This window comes from Chiloscyllium punctatum, chromosome 34 (genome assembly GCF_047496795.1).
Source record: "Chiloscyllium punctatum isolate Juve2018m chromosome 34, sChiPun1.3, whole genome shotgun sequence".
Lineage (NCBI taxonomy): Eukaryota > Metazoa > Chordata > Chondrichthyes > Orectolobiformes > Hemiscylliidae > Chiloscyllium > Chiloscyllium punctatum.
Window position 1 is genome coordinate 56,177,620 of NC_092772.1, and position 16,607 is coordinate 56,194,226.

General features: G+C 54.3%; 1 protein-coding gene across 1 annotated transcript; it reads left to right on the forward strand.

Moving 5' to 3' along the window:
• Nucleotides 1–658: 658 nt before the first annotated feature.
• Nucleotides 659–15,190, forward strand: LOC140458871 (pleckstrin homology-like domain family B member 1). The gene is made up of 7 exons (XM_072553589.1): nucleotides 659–757; nucleotides 1,791–1,977; nucleotides 3,018–3,103; nucleotides 6,130–6,221; nucleotides 6,920–7,139; nucleotides 10,133–10,218; nucleotides 11,710–15,190. Exons 2-7 carry the CDS (start codon nucleotides 1,808–1,810, stop codon nucleotides 11,842–11,844), a joined length of 789 nt encoding a protein of 262 aa, XP_072409690.1. The 5' UTR covers nucleotides 659–757; nucleotides 1,791–1,807; the 3' UTR covers nucleotides 11,845–15,190.
• The last annotated feature ends 1,417 nt before the right edge of the window (nucleotides 15,191–16,607 follow it).

Consider the following 16,607-nt stretch of genomic DNA (forward strand, 5'->3'; position numbering starts at 1 on the left):
CTCACACACCGACCCCATCCCCTTCACTCACACACACCGACCCCATCCCCTTCACTCACACACACACCGACCCCATCCCCTTCACTCACACACACCGACCCCATCCCCTTCACTCACACACACCGACCCCATCCCCTTCACACACACCGACCCCATCCCCTTCACTCACACACACCGACCCCATCCCCTTCACACACACCGACTCCATCCCCTTCACTCACACACACCGACCCCATCCCCTTCACTCACACACACCGACCCCATCCCCTTCACTCACACACACCGACCCCATCCCCTTCACTCACACACACACCGACCCCATCCCCTTCACACACACCGACCCCATCCCCTTCACTCACACACACACCGACCCCATCCCCTTCACACACACCGACCCCATCCCCTTCACACACACACACCGACCCCATCCCCTTCACACACACCGACCCCATCCCCTTCACTCACACACACACCGACCCCATCCCCTTCACTCACACACACCGACCCCATCCCCTTCACACAGTCACACACCGACCCCATCCCCTTCACACACACACACCGACCCCATCCCCTTCACTCACACACACACACACTGGCTGTTCCCGTCACCACCGATTGTCTGTATCATTGTACCCCCTCTCTCTCCCTCCCCAGGAACCGGCGAACTTCAGGAACAGCTCGGGATCTCTCTCCCAGAGACGACGGAATAGCCACGGAGGCTGGGATCAGGAGCGACCTGTCTCCCTCCATGAGGAAGGTGAGGGCTGAGGGCTGTTGGGGTGGGATGGGACCGTTTGTGTCAGGGGGTAGAGGTGGATGTGTTGGTGCAGGAATAGTGAGAAAATCCCTGGGACTGAGAGGGAACTGCATCCTGTCCTGGGGAACAGTGTAGAGGGAGCTTTACTCTGTATCTAATCCCATGCTGTCACTGTCCTGGGAGGGTATGATGGGGGACAGTGTAGAGGGAGCTTTACTCTGTATCTAACCCCGTGCTGTCCCTGTCCTGGGAGTGTTTGATGGGGGACAGTGTAGAGAGAGCTTTACTCTGTATCTAACCCTGTGCTGTCCCTGTCCTGGGAGTGTTTGATGGGGGACAGTGTAGAGGGAGCTTTACTCTGTGTATCTAACCCTGCGCTGTCCCTGTCCTGGGAGTGTTTGATGGGGGGACAGTGTAGAGGGAGCTTTACTCTGTGTATCTAACCCCGAGCTGTCCCTGTCCCGTGTCTCTTATCTCTGGAATTCCTCTCTAAACCTCCCCCCAATCTCCTCCCCACCCTTCCCCATTCTTTCCCTCTCCCTTCCCTCGTTCTTCTCCCTTCCCCCGTCCCTCACTCCCCCTCATCCTCCCTGGTCTTTTCCTGCCCCTCTCGCTCTCTCTCTCGCTCTCTCTCTCTCTCTCTCTCTCGCTCTCTCTCGCTCTCTCTCTCGCTCTTTCTCTCCCTCTCTCTCCCTCTCGCTCTCTCTCTCGCTCTCTCTCTCTCTCTCTCTCTCTCTCTCTCTCTCGCTCTCTCTCTCGCTCTCTCTCTCGCTCTTTCTCTCGCTCTCTCTCCCTCTCGCTCTCTCTCTCTCTCTCTCTCTCTCTCTCTCTCTCTTCGCCTCCCCCTCCCCTTCTCTCCTACCTCAGACATTTCTTACACAATATCCCCTCTGACGTCGGGAATTAGCTATTGTCCCTGGTTCTCGGCCACAGGGTTCGGGTGTATCACTGTACGTTGTGGTGTCCCGGATCGCGTTCCAATAAATAGGAATGATTTTTCCCATTTCTCTCGTCTCTGTCATGTGTTCTCCAGCTCCCAGCCGTGCCTCCATGGAACTCCTCTCTCTGGTCACCCTGCATCGGAGTCGGAGTTTCCAACAGGAAAAGCTGCCCGTCTCCACCCCTCCGCGAGGAACCCGTCTCTCTGAACATCTTCCTGAACTCCGGAAACCCCAGACTGAGCCGAGTGTCAAAGTGTCCCGGAGCACCAGTCTCCGCAGGTAAGGCCTCAAAGGTAACCATCTGTCACAGTTCCAGTCTCCGTATCCCTCAGTTAGACCAACACTCGGAGCACTGTGCACAGTTCCAGTCTCTGTACCCCTCAGTCAGACCCACACTCGGAGCACTGTGCACAGTTCCAGTCTCCGTATCCCTCAGTTAGACCCACACACGGAGCACTGTGCACAGTTCCAGTCTCCGTATCCCACAGTCAGACCCACACTCGGAGCACTGTGCACAGTTCCAGTCTCCGTATCCCTCAGTTAGACCCACACTCGGAGCACTGTGCACAGTTCCAGTCTCCGTATCCCTCAGTTAGACCCACACTCTGAGCACTGTGCACAGTTCCAGTCTCCGTATCCCTCAGTTAGACCCACACTCGGAGCACTGTGCACTGTTCCAGTCTCCGTATCCCTCAGACTGACCCACACTCGGAGCACTGTTCACAGTTCCAGTCTCTGTATCCCTCAGTTAGACCCACACTCGGAGCACCGTGCACAGTTCCAGTCTCCGTATCCCTCAGTCAGACCGACACTCGGAGCACTGTGCACAGTTCCAGTCTCTGTATCCCTCAGTCAGACCCACACCCGGAGCACCGTGCACAGTTCCAGTCTCTGTATCCCTCAGTTAGACCCACACTCGGAGCACCGTGCACAGTTCCAGTCTCTGTATCCCTCAGTCAGACCCACACCCGGAGCACCGTGCACAGTTCCAGTCTCCATATCCCTCAGTCAGACCCACACTCGGAGCACTGTGCACAGTTCCAGTCTCTGTATCCCTCAGTCAGACCCACACTCGGAGCACTGTGCAAAGTTCCAGTCTCTGTATCCCTCAGTCTGACCCACACTCGGAGCACTGTGCATAGTTCCAGTCCCCATATCCCTCAGTCAGACCCACACTCGGAGCACCGTGCACAGTTCCAGTCTCCATATTTTGAGAGAGGCGTGAGGGGCCGACATGGCACAGAGGGGTCAAATGGCCAGTCTCCCGGATGTCGCCTCAGTGTATAATGCCTGGCACTGTTTGTCGTTTGCTCCCGCAGTAATGGCTACTCCCTCCAGTCCCTGATGGAAATGGAGAACAAGCTGAGGGCTGCCCTGGCCGAGAAGGAGCGCCTCCTGCAGGCCAAGTTAAGTATTGCACTGTCCGTCACCCCGCCATCGATTGCGACCCTGTTATCCCAGGAAGGGCTGGGATTCCAAGCTCGCTCACACGTGAGATTGTTCTGGGGAGATATGTACGGCAGGCAAGCGATTACCCCTGCCCTGACCCCAGGGGTGAAAGTTCACCGGGGCGCTGTGCTCGCACTGCTTGCTTGTGGGATCTTGCTGTACGTCACCCTTTGCGTTAGATTACCCGTCCCAGAAACCCGGCTCCAGTTCCTAAAGACAAGGAGGAGAAAGGGTGCCACGTAAATGCAGGCCGTTTGCCCCAACAATAATCTGAAAGACTACCTACCACCCTCCCTCCATAATTGCCCAAGTCCAGAACAGAGGCAAACATTCGAGTTTACCTCCAAAATGGCCATCTCCAGTTTCTGTGTAACAGTGTCGGGTAAGGGGGCAGAATGGCCTCCTGCTGTTTCTGTGTAACAGACTTGGAGGTTAGGGGGAGCTGAATGGCCTCCTGCTGTTCCCGTGTAACAGGCTGGAGTGGGGGGGCTGAATGGCCTCCTGCTGTCCCTGTGTTACAGTTTTGAAGAGGCCATTCAGCCTTCTCCTGGTGGTGAAGGAAGGAATTACTGGGGGGGCTTTTCCCCATCTGCAATATCAGCCTCTGGACAGCAGATGGTAGCAGTGAGTTGCAGGCAAAGGCTGATCTCCCATTGCAACAACAACTGTTGATTATGTAGCACCTTGAATACAATGACATGGCGCTGGGCACTTCACAGAACAGATGGTGACAAGATTACTCCGTGCGTAGAAACCATCTGATAGCAGCAGATGGAAGGGGGCACGGAGATTGTGGGAGGGATGAGAGAGCGAACTTGTGAACCTGGACAGCTACAGCACTGCCCCCCAGTGACGGAACGATGGGAATCATGGGGGGGGTGGTTCTGAGAGACTGGGATTGGAGGAGCTCAAAGATGGTGAGGGTGAATAGCGGTGGAAGGAGGTTACACAGATCAGGAGGGGTGTGGGGGCTAGAGGGGGTTACAGAGATAGGGAGGGGGGTGTAGGGGCTGGAGGGGGTTACAGAGATAGGGAGGGGGGTGTAGGGGCTGGAGGGGGTTACAGAGATAGGGAGGGGGGTGTAGGGGCTGGAGGGGGTTACAGAGATAGGGAGGGGGTGTAGGGGCTGGAGGGGGTTACAGAGATAGGGAGGGGGTGTAGGGGCTGGAGGGGGTTACAGAGATAGGGAGGGGACTGGAGGGGGTTACAGAGATAGGGAGGGGGGTGTAGGGGCTGGAGGGGGTTACAGAGATAGGGAGGGGGGTGTAGGGGCTGGAGGGGGTTACAGAGATAGGGAGGGGGGTGTAGGGGCTGGAGGGGGTTACAGAGATAGGGAGGGGGTGTAGGGGCTGGAGGGGGTTACAGAGATAGGGAGGGGGTGTAGGGGCTGGAGGGGGTTACAGAGATAGGGAGGGGGGTGTAGGGGCTGGAGGGGGTTACAGAGATAGGGAGGGGGGTGTAGGGGCTGGAGGGGGTTACAGAGATAGGGAGGGGGTGTAGGGGCTGGAGGGGGTTACAGAGATAGGGAGGGGGGTGTAGGGGCTGGAGGGGGTTTACAGAGATAGGGAGGGGGTGTAGGGGCTGGAGGGGGTTACAGAGATAGGGAGGGGTGTCTCTGTATCAGTCCTGGAACTGCCTCCCTCTGTAAAAGTTAAGCAGCTTTCATCCTGGAGCAGTTTCAGAGCTGGATGGAGCTCTTAAAGTTAGTGGAATTAGGGGTTATGGGGATAAGGCCGGAACAGGATACTGATTGTGGATGGTCCGCCATGATCATAATGAATGGTGGTGCAGGCTCGAAGGGCCGATTGGCCTCCTCCTGCACCTATTGTCTATCTTTGTCTTGATTATTTTCCAATTGCACCAATACCCTTTTGTTTTAAATTTAAAAAAGTGTCCGTTAATATGTACAAAAGACTCTGGATCCAATCTGCAAAGTGGGGAAGTGTATATAACTCTGATATTGAAATCTGACGTCCCACAGAGACTGTGTGCAATTCCAAAAAGGAAAAGGTATTTCTGACTCGTGCAGGGAAAAATATTTAGAGGTTTTTGGGACGGTGGGCATCTGAGGACTGCCCATCGTTTAAAAAACCTCAGTCCTTCCCCTTGGCAGCAGCTGCCCCCGAGCTTCAGCGCGTCCCTCAGCACGTAGGCCTGGATCTTGGAATGTGCCAGTCTGCAACACTCAGTCGGGGTCAACTCCTTCAGCTGGAAGATCAACAAGGTGCTGGCAGGCCAAAGGGAGTCTCTCACTGAGTTTGACGGTCCTCCAGGCCCAGTCGGTGTGTGTCGAGGGGTGCATCCTGGGGAACAGGCCGGAGAGCACAGGCAAGACATCAACGTGCACCACTGCGTCTCTCTCTCTCTGCAGACTTCCTTAGTGAAGGCACATTCCAGAAGGAGATGCGTGACAGACTCTACCCGCCCACAGCAGCTTCGAGGGCCGCGTGTGGTGGCACAGACCGACCGGGTGTGCATGAAGGAGCTCACTGGCGGTGCCCTTCCCACCCCTGGTGAGGCCACGTCTTGGTGCTTGTTGGGAAGTTCCGGCGATGAGACGTTCTGCCAAACGGCTTTGACAGTCGGCCCAGGGAACCGCGTGACAGGAAACGCCCTCTCCTCCTCTCTCCGGGGTCCTGAGGACGCGACGGGCTCTAGAGCTTTGTAGAGGGTGGTCTCTTTGGACATCGGAGAGGCTGGTGAGTCTGACCTGAGACCCATCAGCCCCTCTACCTCAGAGGCATTGTGGGTCTACCCAGAGCAGGTGGACTGCAGCGGTTCAAGAAGGCAGCTCACCCCCACCTTCTCAAGGTAAGTAGGGACGGGGAGGGCGATATATGAATTCCGAGCTTCTGACAGCCCAGGCACCCATAAATGAGCCGATGTTCCTGGAGCTATTGAAACACAGGGTTGCTGTCGAGGTTGGAGTACTGGGAGGCTGGATTGATGATGTGTTTCTGTCCCCCCCCCCCTCCCCACTGCAGGACGCCCAGAGGAGGGAGCAGGTGAAGAACCCTGAGGCAGACCCACGCCTTGTGCACACACTGACCCCAGTGGGGACACCTCTGTCTGACGTACGTTACTCAGCACCGGGGGGACCTACCCTCAACACTTGCAGCCTGACAGTCACTCACCGCACTGTCCCCACCGTCATCTCCCACACTTCCACACCCCCTCCCTATCTCTGTAACCCCCTCCAGCCCCTACACCCCCTCCCTATCTCTGTAACCCCCTCCCTATCTCTGTAACCTCCTCCAGCCCCTACACCCCCTCCCTATCTCTGTAACCCCCTCCAGCCCCTACACCCCCTCCCTATCTCTGTAACCCCCTCCAGCCCCTACACCCCCTCCCTATCCCTGTAACCCCCTCCCGCCCCTACACCCCCTCCCTATCTCTGTAACCCCCTCCAGCCCCTACACCCCCTCCCTATCTCTGTAACCCCCTGTAGCCCCACCTAGAGCAGGGGGTGGGGCAGGTGAGATTTGTAACTATGAGGGGAGTTGGGGCTGTGTTTGGAGGATGAGGGAGGGTGGGGAAGACACAGGGAGGTGGGGTTCAGGATACAATCAGGACAGGAACAAAGATCTGGTGGGACTGTGGATTGTACTCCCCCCACCCTTCCCCCTCCCCCCACCCCCACCCCCACCCCCACCAAGGGATTTGTCGCCTTGGTAATGCACGGCAGCCATCTTGTTCCTCACCATGTTTCTCTCTCTCTCTCTCTCTCTCTCTCTCTCTCTCTCTCTCTCTCTCTCTGTGTCTGGGGAAACAGAGGGCCCCCGATATTGACCGAGCACCGATTGCCCTGCCGACCTTTGACCTTCGCGCCCATGTGGAGGCCTGTGGTCATGCGGTGGAGGGATGCCGACACCTCACGCTGACGGCCAAGAGTTGCCGAGGATACCTCACCAAGATGGGAGGCCGCATCAAAACATGGAAGAAGAGGTGGTTCGTCTTCGACACTGACAGGAGGTGGTTAGCATATTTTACAGGTAACTCTCCTCCCTTTGGCCCTCCCTCAAAACTGACCCTCCGACAGTGCGGCGCTCCCTCAGCACTGACCCTCCGACAGTGCGGCACTCCCTCAGCACTGACCGTCCAACAGTGCCCACTCCCTCAGCACTGACCCTCCGACAGTGCGGCACTCCCTCAGCACTGACCCTCTGACAGTGCGGCACTCCCTCAGCACTGACCCTCCGACAGTGCGGCACTCCCTCAGCACTGACCCTCCGACAGTGCGGCGCTCCCTCAGCACTGACCCTCCGACAGTGCCCACTCCCTCAGCACTGACCCTCCGAGTGCGGCGCTCCCTCAGCACTGACCCTCCGACAGTGCGGCGCTCCCTCAGCACTGACCCTCCGACAGACATTGGGTTCTGTATTGCGGTGGCACAGTGGTCCAGTGATTAGCACTGCTGCCTCACTGCGCCATGGATCCGGGTTCGATTCCACCCTCGGGCAACTGTCTGTGTGGAGTTTGTACATTCTCCCTGAGTATGCGTGGGTTTCCTCCGGGTGCTCCGGTTTCCTCCCACAATCCAAAGATGCACAAGTTAGGGTGGATTGGCCATGCTAAATTGTCCCATAGTGCCCAGGGGTGTGTAGGTTAGGGTGGATTGGCCATGCTAAATTGTCCCATAGTGCCCAGGGATGTGCAGGTTAGGGTGGATTGGCCATGCTAAATTGTCCCATAGTGCCCAGGGATGTGTAGGTTAGGGTGGATTGGCCATGCTAAATTGTCCCATAGTGCCTAGGGATGTGCAGGTTAGAGTGGATTGGCCATGCTAAATTGTCCCATAGTGTCCAGGGATGTGTAGATTAGGGTGGATTGGCCATGCTAAATTGTCCCATAGTGCCTAGGGATGTGCAGGTTAGAGTGGATTGGCCATGCTAAATTGTCCCATAGTGCCCAGGGATGTGTAGGTTAGGGTGGATTGGCCATGCTAAATTGTCCCATAGTGCCCAGGGATGTGTAGGTTAGGGTGGATTGGCCATGCTAAATTGTCCCATAGTGCCCAGGGATGTGCAGGTTAGGGTGGATTGGCCATGCTAAATTGTCCCATAGTGCCTAGGGATGTGCAGGTTAGGGTGGATTGGCCATGCTAAATTGTCCCATAGTGCCCAGGGATGTGCAGGTTAGGGTGGATTGGCCATGCTAAATTGTCCCATAGTGCTCAGGGATGTGCAGGTTAGGGTGGATTGGCCATGCTAAATTGTCCCATAGTGCCTAGGGATGTGCAGGTTAGAGTGGATTGGCCATGCTAAATTGTCCCATAGTGTCCAGGGATGTGTAGATTAGGGTGGATTGGCCATGCTAAATTGTCCCATAGTGCCTAGGGATGTGCAGGTTAGAGTGGATTGGCCATGCTAAATTGTCCCATAGTGTCCAGGGATGTGCAGGTTAGGGTGGATTGGCCATGCTAAATTGTCCCATAGTGCCCAGGGGTGTGTAGGTTAGCTGCATTAGTCAGAGGCAAATTTTGAGCGATAGGGTAGGGGAATGGGTCTGGGTTGGATACTCTTTGGAGAGTCAGTGTGGACTTGTTGGGCCGAATGGCCTGTTTCCTCACTGTAGGGATTCCATTAATATTTGTTTTGATGATGGAGGGTCAGTGACAGAGTGGAAATGGCCAATGTATTTCCAACTCAGGAGGGTGAGGGGCTCAGAGGGGAACTTGCAAGGGGGTGTTCCATGTCCCTGCTGCCCCTTGTCCTTCTAGATGGAAGTGGCCGTGGGTTTGGAAGGTGCTGCCTGAGGGTCTTTGGTGAGTTTCTGCAGTGGGTCTTGTAGATGGTACACACTGCTGTTACTGAGGGTCGGTGGGGGGAGGGAGGGGATGGTACACACTGCTGTTACTGAGGGTCGGTGGGGGGAGGGAGGGAGGGGATGGTACACACTGCTGTTACTGAGCGTCGGTGGGGAGGGAGGGGATGGTACACACTGCTGTTACTGAGGGTCAGTGGGGGGAGGGAGGGGATGGTACACACTGCTGTTACTGAGGGTCAGTGGGGGGAGGGTGGGATGGTACACACTGCTGTTACTGAGGGTCGGTGGGGGGGAGGGGATGGTACACACTGCTGTTACTGAGGGTCGGTGGGGGGAGGGAGGGGATGGTACACACTGCTGTTACTGAGGGTCGGTGGGGGGAGGGAGGGGATGGTACACACTGCTGTTACTGAGGGTCGGTGGGGGGAGGGAGGGGATGGTACACACTGCTGTTACTGAGGGTCGGTGGGGGGGAGGGGATGGTACACACTGCTGTTACTGAGGGTCGGTGGGGGGAGGGAGGGGATGGTACACACTGCTGTTACTGAGGGTCGGTGGGGGGAGGGAGGGGAAGGTACACACTGCTCTTACTGAGGGTCGGTGGGGGGAGGGAGGGGATGGTACACACTGCTGTTACTGAGGGTCGGTGGGGGGAGTGAGGGGATGGTACACACTGCTGTTACTGAGGGTCGGTGGGGGAGGGAGGGGATGGTACACACTGCTGTTACTGGGGGTCGGTGGGGGGAGGGAGGGGATGGTACACACTGCTGTTACTGAGGGTCGGTGGGGGGGGGGAGGGGATGGTACACACTGCTGTTACTGAGCGTCGGTGGGGGGAGAGGGGGGATGGTACACAGTGCTGTTACTGAGGGTCGGTGGGGGGGGGAGGGGATGGTACACAGTGCTGTTACTGAGGGTCGGTGGGGGGAGGGAGGGGATGGTACACACTGCTGTTACTGAGCGTCGGTGGGGGAGGGAGGGAGGGGATGGTACACACTGCAGTTACTGAGGGTCGCTGGGTGGAGGAAGGGGATGGTACACACTGCTGTTACTGAGCGTCGGTGGGGGGAGGGAGGGGATGGTACACACTGCTGTTACTGAGGGTCGCTGGGTGGAGGGAGGGGATGGTACACACTGCTGTTACTGAGCGTCGGTGGGTGGGAGGGAGGGGATGTTTGGGGGTGCTTTCTCACTGAATGTGTTCCTGTTCTGTCTGTAGACAAAGAGGAGACAAAGCTTAAAGGAGTCATTTACTTCCAGGCGCTCGAGGAGATATATTTTGACCATTTACGGAGAGCCTCCAAGGTGTGTGATTTCCTGCTTTGGTCCCTCATCTCATGGGCCCAACTTGTCATAGAGATGTACAGCACGGAAACAGACCCTTCGGTCCAACCCATCCATGCTGACCCAGATATCCCAACCCAATCTAGTCCCACCTGCCAGCACTTGGCCCATATCCCTCCAAACCCTTCCTATTCATATACCCATCCAAACGCCTCTTAAATGCTATAATTGTACCAGCCTCCACCACATCCTCTGGCAGCTCATTCCATACACGTACCACCCTCTGGGTGAAAAAGTTGCCCCTTTAGGTCCCTTTTATATCTTTCCCCTCTCACCCTAAACCTATGCCCCTCTAGTTCTGGACTCCCCGACCCCAGGGAAAAGACTTTGTCTATTTATCCTATCCATGTCCCTCATGATTTTGTAAACCTCTATAAGGTCACCCCTCAGCCTCCGACGCTCCAGGGAAAACAGCCCCAGTCTGTTCAGCCTCTCCCTGTAGCTCAGATCCTCCAACCCTGGCAACATCCTTGTAAATCTTTTCTGAACCCTTTCAAGTTTCACAACATCTTTCCAATAGGAAGGAGACCAGAATTGCATGCAATATTCTAACAGTGGCCTAACCAATGTCCTGTACAGCCGCAACATGACCTCCCAACTCCTGTACTCAATACTCTGACCAATAAAGGAAAGCATACCAAACGCCTTCTTCACTATCCTATCTACCTGCGACTCCACTTTCAAGGAGCTATGAACCTGCACTCCAAGGTCTCTTTGTTCAGCAACATTCCCTAGGACCTTACCATTAAGTGTATAAGTCCTGCTAAGATTTGCTTTCCCAAAATGCAGCACCTCACATTTATCTGAATTAAACTCCATCTGCCACTTCTCAGCCCATTGGCCCATCTGATCAAGATCCTGTTGTAATCTGAGGTAACCCTCTTCGCTGTCCACGACACCTCCAATTTTGGTCCCATCTGCAAACTTACCTGTAACCATAACCTCCTCTATTCACATCCAAATCATTTACGTAAATTACAAAAAGTAGAGGGCCCAGCGCCGATCCTTGTGGCACTCCACTGGTCACAGGCCTCCAGTCTGAAAAACAACCCTCCACCACCACTCTCTGTCTTCTACCTTTGAGCCAGTTCTGTATCCAAATGGCTAGTTCTCCCTGTATTCTATGTGATCTAATTTTCCAAACCAAATCATTTATATAAATTACAAATGCGGATGGATTTTCCAGAGACCCGGAAGGTGCAGGGAAAGGGGGAATAATTGGGCGATGAGACCAGAAAAGTTGGATACGTAGTGAGCGAGCATTAACTCTGTGGGCCAAATGGCCTCTTCGAATGGAGGGAGAGTCGAGGGACGGGGTGCGGTGTGGCGGAATCCAATTTCTGAATCCCTTTTCCACACACACACTTATCGCTTGGTTCTTCAAGGTCTGAAAACACCATTTCGGCCTCATTTAACCATCCTTGTTTTTCCTTCTCTCTCTTTCTCCCCCAGAGTCCAAACCCACCCCTCACCTTCTGCCTGAAGACCTACGATAGACTCTTCTATATGGTCGCTCCGACAGATGTCACCCTGAGGATCTGGATGGAGGTTATCCTCACCGCTGTGGAGGGCAATGTTCAGTTCTGAAGATCCCGCCAACAGCAAGAGACTGACCTTTGGGCCGAAAACGCCTCCCCCCCCCCCCCCCTCACAGTCCCCTCTTGGTACATTCCTCAGCACATCCTGGGTTCAGGAGCTAACCCGCAGGGAGTCGGCTTCCTTTGCTTCCTCCTTTCTTTCTGAACTCGATACGTACCTTTTGAAGCTCGAGTTCATCGATTTGGACCTGGCAGTGGGCAGGGACGGGGGAATGTCTTGTAAGTCGGAATACGGGCCTGTTTCGATGCTCCGTGAGGTTCAAGAGGAACGCTCCTCAGACACACACACTGTTCTCCATGGGAGTTGGGTGCTGGTACACTCAAGATGGCTGCTTCAGGAACATTTGGGCTGGCGTTAGAATCGTCACACTCAAGATGGTGGCCAGAGAGTTACTAACACAGATTTAAAAGGCAATAAAGTCAAGCTAGAGGCTTCTGTGCTGCTATAATTTGGCACAGGTACATGCAAGATGGTGGGCATTTGGCATTGGTACACTGAAGACAGTGGGCACTTGGCACTAGCACAGGCAAGATGGTGGGGATCTGGCACTGGTATGTTCACTCAGGATCGTGGGCATTTACCACTGGTACACACATGGGGATCTGTCACTGGGAAATTCAAGATGGCAGGAATTTGGCAGTGGTACACTCAAGGTGGTAGGTGTCTGAAGCTAGTACACTCAAGATGGTGGTCGTCAGGCACGATTACACTCAAGATGGCAGCTACAAAGCTCAAGCTGAGAGTGAGAGGATCGCCTGTGGTGAGGCGTGGGGCGGAGGGATCATAAATTAGTCCCACAAGTTCCCGTGGTTGGCAAAGAATCTGTGGTCAGCGCATTCCTGGGCACTTAGCAAACCTTCCGAGAAGGAGTTCTGAGATTTGATGGGACAAAGTTATCTTGAGTTTGACTGTGAATTTTCTTTTGTTGAGGAAGGTTTTTACTGACAGCTGTTCCTACTGAGTCTGACAGGGAAAGTGAATACAGGAGTCTTCACATCTTGGTGGGACTGGGGGACGAACAGAGTTGGCCCAAGGGATTCTTGTGTTTGGAACAGATGCTCGGGAACTCTCTCAGAATTACGACAATCCATACCTGTCCCAGGACAGTGTAAAGGGAGCTTTACTCTGTATCTAACCCCGAGCTGTCCCTGTCCTGGGAGTGTTTGATGGGGGACAGTGTAGAGGGAGCTTTACTCTGTATTTAACCCTGTGCTGTCCCTGTCCTGGGAGGGTTTGATGGGGGACAGTGTAGAGGGAGCTTTACTCTGTATCTAACCCCGTGCTGTCCCTGTCCTGGGAGGGTTTGATGGGGGACAGTGTAGAGGGAGCTTTACTCTGTATCTAACCCCGTGCTGTCCCTGTCCTGGGAGGGTTTGATGGGGGACATTGTAGAGGGAGCTTTACTCTGTATCTAACCCCGTGCTGTCCCTGTCCTGGGAGTGTTTGATGGGGGGACAGTGAAGAGAAAGCTTTACTCTGTATCTAACCCCGTGCTGTCCCAGTCCTGGGAGTGTTTGATGGGGGGACAGTGTAGAGAAAGCTTTACTCTGTATCTAACCCCGAGCTGTCCCTGTCCTGGGAGTGTTTGATGGGGGACAGTGTAGAGGGAGCTTTACTCTGTATTTAACCCCGTGCTGTCCCTGTCCTGGGAGGGTTTGATGGGGGACAGTGTAGAGGGAGCTTTACTCTGTATCTAACCCCGTGCTGTCCCTGTCCTGGGAGGGTTTAATGGGGGACAGTGTAGAGGGAGCTTTACTCTGTATCTAACCCCGTGCTGTCCCTGTCCTGGGAGTGTTTGATGGGGGACAGTGTAGAGGGAGCTTTACTCTGTATTTAACCCTGTGCTGTCCCTGTCCTGGGAGGGTTTGATGGGGGGACAGTGTAGAGAGAGCTTTACTCTGTATCTAACCCCGTGCTGTCCCTGTCCTGGGAGTGTTTGATGGGGACAGTGTAGAGGGAGCTTTACTCTGTATCTAACCCCGTGCTGTCCCTGTCCTGGGAGGGTTTGATGGGGGACATTGTAGAGGGAGCTTTACTCTGTATCTAACCCCGTGCTGTCCCTGTCCTGGGAGTGTTTGATGGGGGGACAGTGTAGAGAAAGCTTTACTCTGTATCTAACCCCGTGCTGTCCCTGTCCTGGGAGTGTTTGATGGGGGGACAGTGTAGAGAAAGCTTTACTCTGTATCTAACCCCGTGCTGTCCCTGTCCTGGGAGTGTTTGATGGGGGGACAGTGTAGAGAAAGCTTTACTCTGTATCTAACCCTGTGCTGTCCCTGTCCTGGGAGTGTTTGATGGGGGACAGTGTAGAGGGAGCTTTACTCTGTATCTAACCCCGTAATGTCCCTGTCCCTGGGAGTGTTTGATGGGAGACAGTGTAGAGAAAGCTTTACTCTGTATCTAACCCCGGGCTGTCCCTGTCCTGTAGTGTTTGATGGGAGACAGTGTAGAGAAAGCTTTACTCTGTATCTAACCCCGTGCTGTCCCTGTCCTGAGAGTGTTTGATGGGAGACAGTGTAGAGAAAGCTTTACTCTGTATCTAACCCCGTGCTGTCCCTGTCCTGAGAGTTGGCACTATCCCCTTGTCAATCGATAACTGTGTTTGCTGAGACAGTGGCTCTCCCCGGGCCACACCCTGATCCACTGGGACTTCCCATGGGGCACTGCAAACGGCCAATCCCCACTCAGCCTCCCAGTGGCCTTTTGCAAAAACCCGGCACTGGAGTTGGTTCTTTGACAGGTACAGTAATGGAGTCCCACCTCTGCCCTCACATTCCAGAGGCTTGGCCCTTGGCAGGAGTTGTGGGAAGGATTGGTTGTTGGTGTGGAAGGGCCAACTGAAAGAATGGGTTGCTTTCCCCTCTCTGTTTTTTCGGTGACACGATTGATTATGAACAGTTTTGCACTCTCTCTACCCATTGGTGTCCATTACCCACGTGCCTGTTTCTCATGAGTGCCCCGTTGGCACTGCCCCCTGTGCATCTTTGTACCCACCAGGGACTCTCATTGGCTGAAGGACTCAGCCATGCCGCCATGTTGTTTGGGTGCCTCCTTCTATTGGGTCCAGCATCCTCCCAGCCAATTGGAAGCCAGGCAGACTGTCAGTGAACCTGATTGGAGGGTCACTGGACCTTTCCTGGAGCGTTCACTGCCCCCTGTAGGATATCCAGAGCGTCGAAGGGGGTTACGAGATGGGCAATGGGGTTCAGGTTCCAGCTACCTCTGCACTGGGCTGCTCACTTGCCCGCGGTGGGAGTGAGAAGGACTTTGTCGTTGTCCCTTTGTCAAGATTTCTCCTTTCCTCATGTCTGTTATAATATATCAGCTCTGCCTGATATTGTGGTCTGTGGTTTATTGGGAACATCCCGTGAGGTGGAGAAGGGTAGCATCATGCACAGTGGGTTTGTTCTGCATGGAAACTCCTCTGTTTAGAGTTGGGTTTTGCTCAAACTTTGGGGTGAACGGGAAAGGGGTTTCAATCCATTGGGAATCTGTCCAATGGGAGTGAATGGGAAGAGGTTTGATCCATTGGGATGGTGTCCAATGGGAGAGAATGGGGAAAGGGGTTTGGGTCTACTGGGACTCTGTCCGATGGGAAGGAGTTTGGTCTATTGGGATCGCAGCAAATGGGAGTGAATGAATAGGGGTTTGATCCATTGGGATTATATTAGAGTGAGAGTGAATGGGAAGGGGTTTGGATCCATTGGGATTGTGTCAATGGGAGTGAATGGGAAGGGATGTGGATTCAATGGAATTGCGTTCAATGGGGGTGAATGGTAAGGGGTTTGATCCTTTGGGATTGTAGTGGAATGGGAGTGAATGGGAAGAGGTTTCGAATATTTAGATTGTGCCCAATGGGAATGAATGGGAAAGGATTTAATCCATTGGGATTGTGTCAAAGGGAGCAAAATGGGAGGGTTTGATATGTTAGGATTGCATCCAATGGGAATGAATGGAAAGGAGTTTGGATCCGTTGAGATTGCGTCCAACGGGGGTGAATGGGAAGGGATTTTATCCATTGGGATTCAGTCCAATGGGAATTAATGGGAAAGGGTTTGATCCATTGTGATTGCGTCCAATGGGAATGAATGGGAAGGGGTTTGGAACCATTGGGATTGCGTCCAATGGGGGGTGAAAGGAAAGGGGTTTGGATCCAATAGGATGGTGTCCAATGGGGGTGAATGGGAAAGGGGTTTGATCCTTTGGGATTGTAGTAGAGTGGGAGTGAATGGGAAGGGGTTTGGAGCCATTGGGATCGCGTCCAATGAACTGTACATTGACATCCCTGGTGGGTAGATTTGGAAACGAATCCTTTTGGGTTTGTCTCAGTCAATGCAGGAAGCCTGATTGATGGGGTGGGGGGGGAAACTGGGTAAAGGTTGTTCTGGTTGGGTCTTGCTTTTGCATACTCCTGAGCGCTGACCCCAACGGAAATAAAACGAGACTCAATGTGGTGTGGGCGACGTGATAATTTTTTTGAAGATGATCTTCAGAGACAGGAACCCTTTCATTTGCAAGAGCCAGCTCTGAGCTGCAATTTAGCCCCCCTTGACTTCCCAGGTTCGAACTCACTGGTGACTTGCTGCTGATTCTCTATGGTCACGGAGTTCTCTGTAGCTGCAGTAGCCAACATTCTCCACTAGGCAGCACTGTACACTGGCTTGTGACATCCCTGGGTTAACCACCAGACAATATGGGAATCAACAACTACCTGCATTGATGTGGCACCTACAACATGGGCTCCAAGGGGCTAC

Coding starts and splice junctions, on each gene's coding strand:
- LOC140458871 (XM_072553589.1), top strand. CDS start 1,808: ATGGAACTCCTCTCTCTGGTCACCCTGCATCGGAGTCGGAGTTTCCAA. Junction 1,978..3,017: donor CGGAGCACCAGTCTCCGCAG/GTAAGGCCTCAA, acceptor TTGCTCCCGCAG/TAATGGCTACTCCCTCCAGT. Junction 10,219..11,709: donor ATTTACGGAGAGCCTCCAAG/GTGTGTGATTTC, acceptor TTTCTCCCCCAG/AGTCCAAACCCACCCCTCAC.